Source organism: Cicer arietinum, chromosome 5 (genome assembly GCF_000331145.2).
Source record: "Cicer arietinum cultivar CDC Frontier isolate Library 1 chromosome 5, Cicar.CDCFrontier_v2.0, whole genome shotgun sequence".
NCBI lineage: Eukaryota > Viridiplantae > Streptophyta > Magnoliopsida > Fabales > Fabaceae > Cicer > Cicer arietinum.
Window position 1 is genome coordinate 63,652,519 of NC_021164.2, and position 9,879 is coordinate 63,662,397.

At 31.6% G+C, this 9,879-nt stretch overlaps 1 protein-coding gene across 1 annotated transcript in view; it reads right to left on the reverse strand.

Annotated features, from left to right (window-relative positions):
• The window catches only part of LOC101511349 (oligopeptide transporter 7-like), an 8,318-nt gene extending 3,588 nt beyond the window's left edge, over positions 1–4,730 (reverse strand). Inside the window, exons 1-3 of the mRNA XM_004502006.4 lie at positions 4,473–4,730; positions 3,883–4,340; positions 3,676–3,773 (exon numbers count right to left, since the gene is read on the reverse strand). Of these exons, the coding sequence (XP_004502063.1) occupies positions 3,676–3,773; positions 3,883–4,340; positions 4,473–4,524 (608 nt within the window). The 5' untranslated portion in view covers positions 4,525–4,730. The remainder of the gene's footprint in view (positions 1–3,675; positions 3,774–3,882; positions 4,341–4,472) is intronic.
• Positions 4,731–9,879: the final 5,149 nt, after the last annotated feature.

The window sequence follows — 9,879 nt, forward strand, 5'->3', positions numbered from 1 at the left end:
ATATTTACCTACAACATTTCCCATTCTTGATGGGAAGAACTTCGACAAATGGTGTACTCAGATGAAGGTGATTTTTGGCTATCAAGATGTATGAGAGATAATTACCAACGGTGTGGTTCCACTAGGAGAAAATGCAAAAGATGCTCAGAAAGCTGCATACAAAGAGTCAAAGAAGAAAGATTGTAGAGCACAACTCATCCTCCATCAATGTGTTGATGTAGCAAATTTTGACAAAATTGCATTAGCAACAAGTGCAAAAGAGACATGGAAGATTCTTGAAAACGCATATGAAGGTGCTGCAAAATTAAAGAAGGTGAGATTGCAAACACTAAGAATACAATATGAATTGCTATAGATGGAGAACAATGAAGAGGTTTCAACATTCTTTAATCGTGTTCATGCTCTAACCAACCGAATGAAAGGATGTGTTGAAAAACTTTCAGATCAAGCAACTGTGGAGAAGGTGCTTAGAAGTCTGTCAATAAAGTTTGATTGTATTGTAGTGTCTATAGAAGAACCCAAGGATCTTGCAAGCATGAAGGTCGAAGAGTTACAAGCATCCTTAGAAGCACATGAGCAAAGAATGAATGAAAGGAGCAGTGATAGAAGGAATAATCAACCTCTACAAGCTCATACATCAAAAAAGAACAATAGTGACAAATGGAAAGCAAAAAACAAGGGTAAAGATGGTGCTGGAAGTTCAAAGAATCAAGATCAATCAAGAAACAACAATCATGATCAACCTGAGTCATCAAATCAAAACATAAACTCCAATTCAAAGAAACATGAAAAGAAGAAGTTCAATAAAAGATAGGTTCAGTGCTACAATTGCAGATTAGTAGGGATGTGTTCTTTGATGAAAATAGTAGTTGGAGTTGGGGTTAGGAGTCCAATCACAAGTGAAATAACTATAGTTCATTGTTCAATTTCACAATGGAAGATGATCAAATTGAAGAATCACCTAGGGCCAACACCTATACCGCACAAGCTGAGGCAATCCCAGCTTATAGGATCAGAAATCCACCAGCCAGCCAGACTGACTATGAGCTGATACTAGACAACCTTGCGACTGATGAGGGTGATTTAGTGCCTCTGGCTCTATTTGCTGTTACTGAGCCTGTCAATTTCGAAGATGCTTTGAAGGAAAAGGTATGGAGGGAAGCAATGGTTGATGAGCTCAAAGCCATTGAAAGGAACCAGACTTGGGAGCTAATAGTTGTCAAATGGGTGTTCAAAGTCAAGCATAACCCAGAAGGCACTATAGCTAAGGACAAAACGTGGCTTGTTGCAAAGGGGTTCCTACAAAGAGCAGGGGTGGATTACTCAGAGGTTTTTGCTCCAATAGCAAGACTTGAAATTGTGAGACTAGTGGTAAACACTTGAAAATTCCAATGATGAATGTGACATAAAGCAGTTTAAGGAGAAAATGAAATCAGAGTTTGAGATGACAGATCTTCGTGAGCTGGCATATTTCCTTGGGCTGGAGTTCATTAGAACTAGCAAGGGAATGATGAGACACCAAAGAAAGTGCATACTGGACATATAAAGAAGGTTTAATATGCAGGAATGTAACATAGCTCCAACACCACCAGAAGCCAATATCAAACTAGTCAAGGATGCTGATGAGGTCAGTATTGACAACACTCTATTCAAGCAGATCATAGGCTCATTGAGATATGTTTGCCACAGCATGCCTGATATTTAATATGGTGTAGGCTTAGTGAGCATGTTTATGGAGAATCCAAAGCAATCACACATGAGTGCAGCAAAAAGAATACTAAGAGCAATTTGATGTTGAGCTAGTCGGCTAATCGGATTCAGACTGGTGTGGTGACAAGGATGACATAAGGAGCACAATATTCAAGTTTCATGGATCACCAATTTCGTGGTGCCCAAAAAAGCAAGCTGTTGTAGCACTCTCATCTTGTGAAACTGAACACATAGCATCTTGTCATGCTGCTTGTCAAGCTCAATGGCTGCAATCACTACTTGAAGAATTGAAATTGAAGACAAATGGAGCTGTACAACTAATGGTGGATAACAAATCTGCAATATGCCTAGCTAAGAACCCAGTGGCTCTTGGACGTGAATAATGAAAGGCTGGAACTTGTGTTTTGCAAGTCAGAAATTCAGCAAGCTGACATACTTACTAAACCACTCAAGGTGGACAAGTTTAAGGAGATGAGAAGCATGTTAAATGTACTGTCTTTACTAACTTTGAATTAAGGAGATGTATTGTAAATATAATTCAAAAGTTAGTTAGTTGATTAATTGTTAGTTGCAATTCAGTTGGTGCTTTTTTAACTGATTTATTATGCCTTCGATGTGGGACTTCTAGTCCTTACATATATAAAGCTGAATGCTTTTATGAATAGAGATCAGATTTTGCAATCATATATTCACTATTACTCTAGTTTTCTTTTCCCTTCTTGTTTCAGTATATAAAAAATACTATTTTAACCGCCATTTTATTGTTTAAAAAATATATTTGTCCATTCACAAAATTTAGAATTAATTTGAGAGATTATCACAAGTTGAATTACAAATTCTATTTACTCCCAAAAAAAAAAAAAACTATACGACAATCTGGTACACACGGCACACAGACGTCCCTTCTTTTTTTTCACGGAGTGATTTTTGTCTATATGAAGGTGAAAAGGTTCAAAATATATTTGTATATATGAAAAAATAATGAATTTTAGAAACGATTTCCAATAAAATTACAAACAGATCATACGTAAAAACAAAATATATGTTTTTTCAATTCAACGGTGCAGAAAAAAAGATAGAGAAAAAAAGATAGAAAGGGCAAACATTTATTATATGATGTTGAAAATTAAATTCGTTATAGAATTATACTACTAATTTCCAAATTCAGAATCCGAAGAAGGGTATCTAGGGAAGTTTGGGCCCCGGCATGAAAAGGATATTCTGTTGCCTTCTTAGTTGTAATTCGCAAATAACTTGTTGATTTATGTCACATTCACAAATTAAAGAGTATTACTATACTTGGCTGTATAAACTAATAAATTAATAATTATTTTTATAAATTAAAGAATTATTTATTTATTTCTGTATTGTAAGAAAAAATGATTTTAAAAGAAAAAAAAATCATTTTATTGTTTATGAATAGTATTTTAATATTTAATATTTTATTAAAAAATATTTAATATTCACTATTATAACTAATAGAAATTCAAAAAGAAAAAAAAAAGATTTATTTTTATGACACTTTTAATAAATAATATTTTATTATTATAATTATATAAATAAGACGAAGTAATATTTTTTTTTAAAAACCCAATTTTATTAAATAGAAATTATTTAAGAAATATTATACGTGCAAGTTAGTACCTACAATCATTCAAGTGTTGACAACAATTGATTCACATGCATATGCAATGATATTATTGGTAGGTGTGCCATTTTTTTTATGATTATTGGTTGGTGTACTACTAGGTAATAGTATTTTGTGTGGAAAAAAAAATTCTTTCAATCGACATTTATTAAAATAAATAAAACTCTTTCTATTGACCAAGTACTATACTTACATATATAAAATGTATCAATTTTAAACATGAATTGCATATTGTTACAATTTTGATCATGATTATGGTCCAATATGTAAAACCTATTTGCACCAAGTGGATTAGAAAAAAATCTTATATAATTTACCTGAAGAGTGAAACTTGAACTAAATTTGCTGGCCACCACATAGCCGCTGGCTCCACAAGATATCTTCTAAATATACCTGCCCATCCGAAGCCTAATACCTACCATTCAAACCACATTTTTCATGTATCAAATTTAATAATTTAGTTTGAAGAAGAACTATAACTACATTAACAAACAAAAAATAAAAATCTAGAACTAATTTAATACCTGAGTGGTGATGACTACAAGCAAAGAAACAGAGAAGGAAATATGCTTGTGGTAAAAAACTTTAACAGCAGTAACAATATGAATGGCATAAACAGTGCCAGCACCAGAATTAGCAAAGATAGTAATAAGAACATGTTCTTTAACGTTGAAAGGACCAGGGTTCAACGTAAATTCCCAAGAAGTTCCTTTAAAGAAAACACGTTTTGTGATTTTTGAAGCCATGAGTTGACCCAAAGGTACAACAGCAATCTGAGCAGAGATTGCTGTTATTGTAAGAGGCTCTGTTCTGTACCAAAAAAATTGGTTAAGGAATGATAAGAGAACACATGAAAGGGTTCCTAATACCCACATTCGGAATGTCAGAACAGGAAGAGATGGATCATCTGTTGTTGGTACCGTTAGAGCCACTTGTTTGATTGGCGAGTTTTCTTCTAATTTCTCATCCTCCTCCTTTGATACTACACACCATATATCATATATATAAAATATATTAATTTTTCAAGTTATCAGACAAATTAATTATGTTAAGGAATGAAATTATAAATTAATAAAAAAATGAAGGAGATGGATATATGTGTATGTTTGCTTACGGAGAGGGGATGTGATGCTATCTTTTTCTTGTTGTGATGAGGTTCCTTCCATTTGATATCTACACAACTTTGATTATGAAGATTTGTGTTCTATAATTCTTATTAATTTTGTAATTAAGAAAAAACAAGGAAGGGAGGGAGGGTAGAGGAAGATGAAGAGGAACACAAAAGGGTGATAGATAATTTGGAAGGAAAACTAATGGCCAAATTAAGTATTCTGCCTGGACTGGACCACAAGCCCCAACCTCAAGGACATGCAGTCCAATAATGGACTTTTAACTAAAATAGTGTTCTTTCAAGATTAAAACAAAGTCAAAAAAACATTAATACTAAGTCGTTGACCAAATAAAAACTTTTAAAACAAAGTAAGTATATTATTAATGAATATATATATTATCACATACACGAAGTTATCTTGTAATTAAGAATAATAAATGTAATTAATAAACTTTGACTTTAGTAAATAAAATCTTAAGACAAAATAAAATATCAAAATTAGAAATTCAATGACAAATAAGTGAGATATTTTATGACAATCAGTCACCACTTTACAACATATTAAGTAATTATATAACTGCATTTTTATTTAAAAAAAATAATGTATAACATAATATGGAAAATTAAAAAAATCGTAATTGGTTTTTTTAATATAAGATGATTTTACACTTGTGTGGAATAGTCTTTAATCTCTTATAATTATTACATCAAATATAGCCGTTGAGAATTATGGGAAAAGGAAAAAATTTGATGTATACCCAAACTCCTGTTTGACCATTTGAGAAAGAAAGAAAGAAATATAATGATTTGATAAATGTGATATGTTGATGATATGATAGGAAGAGAGAGATAAAAAAAAAATAAAGTGTTTGAATAAGTGTATAAAAATTTGGTGGACAAATATAAGAGTCGTATAAAAAATGATAGTCACAATTTTACTTTGAAAATATTTGCTTTTGCATAAAAAAAATGTAACTTTAACAAATTTTAAAAAGATACAATATTCGTACGCGTTTATATACTAGTAGTTATATATTATACTCCTTTAGTTTTTAATTATAAAACTCTTTTGATATATTTGTTTGACTATGATGAAATATTCTCTCCTATGGTCAAACCTTCATCAATCAAAATTTTGTAATTTACAGTTGTTCAATTCAACATGGAATTGGGTGTCAAAACAACCTTCCTTCATGGTGATTTGAACTAAACTATTCTTATGAAACAACCTAGTGATTTTGATGTTAAAGGAAAATAAGACTGGTGTTTGATCTTAAAAGGTCACTTTATGGACTTTAGCAATAACCTAGACAATGGTACTTAAGGTTTGATTCATTTATGTTGAAACAAAAATTCTTTAGAAACAATTATGAATGTTGTGTTTACTTGAAGAAATTTTTATGTAATACCTTTGTCTATTTCTTGCTTTATGTTAATGATATGCTATTAAGATTGATCTTTTAAAGGATCAACTTAAACGAAAATTCAAGGTGAAGGATCTTGGTGCAACTAAGATAATTTTGGAAATGAATATCATTCGAATGGGAGACAAATGCAAACTAATTATCTTATAAGAAAACTATCAAATGTAATCAGCAGGTTCTATATGGAAACAACTAAACCTACAACAATTCCTTTGACAACACATTTTAGACTGTCCTCCGGCATGTTTATTTCAAAAGTAGACGAAAAGGAAAATATGAAGAAAATCCCATATGCTAGTGTCATTGGAAGTATTATGTATTCAATGGTATATCCAAGGCTTGACATTTTACATGTAGTGAGTGTCACAAACAAATTTATGGGTAATTCTAGAACCACAATTGACAAGTAGTCAAATGGATACTATGGTATCTAAAAGGAACTCTTGACACAAAACTAGTGCATAGTAGGAAGACCAACGACTCCCTACCTATTCAAGGATTTGTGGACTCAGATTTTACAAGAGACCTAGACAAAAGAAGATAGCTAATTGGATACATTTTTATATTGTTTGGAAATCTTTTTTTTTAAGCTTCACTGCTACATATAGTAGCTCTCTCAACGTCAAAAGCAAAGTAATGTTGCATTGGCTGATGCAGGAAAGGAAATATGAGAGCAAAAGTTGGTCTCAAAACTGAGAATTAAGAGTCTGCATGCATTCATTGTGATAACCAAAGTGTAATACATTTAAGTAGGAACCAAATGTATTATGAGAAGACTAAACACATTGATATAAGGTTGCACTACATACGAGATGTCATAGAAAGAGGTGAAGTTCAAGTGATGAAGATTCACCTAAGCGAAAATCATGTTGATATGTTAGCAAAAGTAGTAGTAGTTGGGAACTTCAAACATTGTTTGGACTTGCTCAACATTAGTGTTAATCATTAATTATTGGACTCAAAGGGATTTGTGCTTATGAAGTTGTTTATTGCTTGAAAAATGCTTAGTACCAAGGTGGAGATTTGTTGATTAATGGCACTAAGACATTTGTTCTAGGCTGCTCTCTAAGGCCTCTCAGGCCCATCTTCAGTCCAAGCATGTGTTAAAAAACTGACTGAGCTGACGTGTTTTTAGTTGAAGCTTATAACTAACTCAGGAAGCTTACACTTGGTGCTAGTGGAATCAATTAAGCTCATAACTGATTCCGAAGCTGACAGTTAGAGTTAGTTACCTTTTTTAGAAGCTATATATAAGTTAGTTTCTCATTACAATAGAAGAATTCATTCATTCTTAATTAAAAGCAAAAACACAAGTGAGGAAGAAAACTAAGTGAGAATTAAGCTTGATAAGTTTTCATGATCAAGTTTCAATGAGAAAATGTATACACTTTATAATTGTCTGCGATCATAGTGAAGCTTTATAAGGTTTGATCATGTCATCTAGATGTAAGAGAAATCCGAACTAGGTTACCAATCTTGTGTGTGTTGATTTTTTTTCTTTCTTACTTTACTTTCAGTTTTTGATAAGTTTGAAAATCAATTTCTATTTTGACGTATTAAACTTGACAACAAATAATTAAATGTAATTTCAATTGATTTCAATAATTCGAAGATCAAAATCGTACACCGCTATTTGCATACCATTAAAATGACTATAGATAAGTGATTTAACACAAATAGTTAGTGTGTATTATGTGTAAATTCCTTGATATCAAGATGGATGTCTACTAAAATAAAATAATGTGTTCATTAAATTTTATTTACCGTTTCAATAACTTCAGATTAATTTCTAGTTAGCTATTCAATATCATATTTCTCTGAAAGCTCCTACATATTTTTCTTTTGAATTGGAGATATAAGAAAATAGGAAGAAAAAAAAAATACAAAACGGAAAGAAAAAAATCAATAAAAGTTATATCTTCAATTAGAAATCAAGTTTTAACTTTTGCATGATGTTCCGACTGCTTATTTGCTTCTCATATCACCCCTATCATGAAGTCCCTAAAACTGCATCAACAAGCAAAGCACTGTAGGACAAGTTACAGAAACCGCCACAGTATTTCATGAGTTTTTTTTTCTTCAAAAGTTTGAGAAAGAGAAAATTATTATTAATTAAAGTTAATTATACATCATCTTAGATAGAATTTGAACTATGTTTATTGAAATTACACTGTTAATTTTTATCATTAAACTAACACATAGACAAGTTAAAGAATACCACACACTACGCCAAAAATGACATTTTATAGCGCGTGTTTCACAGCGCTTATTAAATACAGGCGCTGTTGTAAATATATTTTAAAAATAATGGAGGATATAACAGCGCTTTTTTGACAAACGCTGTGAAAAAAGCGCTATTGTAGGGTCATATAGCGCTTGCGTATAATGTTTACAAGGCTTTTACAGCGCTTGTTCACAAGCGCTGTAAAATGAAGCGCCCTCACATAACGTTTAACAGCGCTTTTTGAGCGCTTTAAAATCAAGCGCTGTAAAATATAGCGCTCCCACCTGATGTTACGTAGTTTTTACAACGCTTTTTGGACAAACGCTGTAAAAGACTTGCGCTTTCAAATAATTAAATGACTTATTAGAGCGCTTTTTTTACAAGTGCTGTAAAATACATGCGCTTTCAAATAATTAAATGACCTATTAGAGCGCTTTTTAAAATGATCTATTATCTGAAAAAGTCTAAAGGGAATGATAAGAAGATTCCTAATAATGAGTCAATTACATCGCCGAAAAAGGTTTGTCACATTTATTCTGTAAGGTTTGTCAGTTTTTCAAATTCAATAAAATAACATTTAACTTCATTTTTTCAGATTCAATCAAATAAACCACTCGCACAGCAAAATAAAGCCGGCAAACCTAAAAAATTGGAGGGTAATAAAGCTGGCAAACTTCAAAAGCTGGAGGGTAATAAAGCTGCCAAAGTTGCTGCTAAAAAATTGGATCGGGGAAAATCAGTCGTTGCTGCTCCTAAAATAAGTCAGCCATGCCTTGCTAAATACGGGTCGTGTCTTGACATCCAAGTAAAAAGGAATATGAGCAGCAACGACGATTCACGCATCATAAACATGAATAAAGCTATATTCGAAGATGAGTATGAAGAATTTCTTGAAAAGGAGCACATATATGAACTTCTCAACCATAAGGAGCCGAGTGGTACTGTCATCAGCTTATACATTAGGTAAAAAATACTTTTAATTGCATTTATTGGTAATTAATCTAATTTGAAATTTTCATTTAAGGTTTTTGTATGAGAAGTTGGTGTGCACGCACAAATTGTCAAATAGATATTCATTCTTGTCTCCTCATAAGCTTTCGATGCGTAAACTTGATCTAGTGAATGTAAAGAAATACATTGTAGATATCTTATTAGGAAATATAGAGAATGATAAATTGTTCTTTGCACCATATAATTCAGGGTACGTAATTATGTATTATATATTTATATCTTTTTTAATTTATGAGATCTTAATTTATTAGTTGTGTAAACAAAATTGTCAACCAAATTTTTGTTGTTGTAGGGCACATTGGGTGCTATTTGCAATCAATGCGACCACTGAAGTTATATACTATTTAGATCCATTGCACAACAATTACAACAATCACTCTGATATAAAGACTATGTTCGACACGTAAGTAATATCCATTTATTTCTTACATATATATATATATATATATAAATAATGTGTTTGTTAATGCTATAATAATCACATTTATTTATTCGATAGTGCTTTACAAGTTTTTCGAGCTCAAAGAAGTGCTACAATGTCGAAGCAAAAGTCTAATAACATCACATGGATTCCAATAAAAGTTTGAAATATATGCCTTTAAATTTTCATTTACAAATATATGCCTTTACAATCAATGCACAAATATTTTATTGACTTATATGTTTTATTTTATAGTGCTCTCGTCAAACTAATAAGATCGATTGTGGGTACTATATATTGCGATTCATGAAGGAGATTGTTGATAGGAAT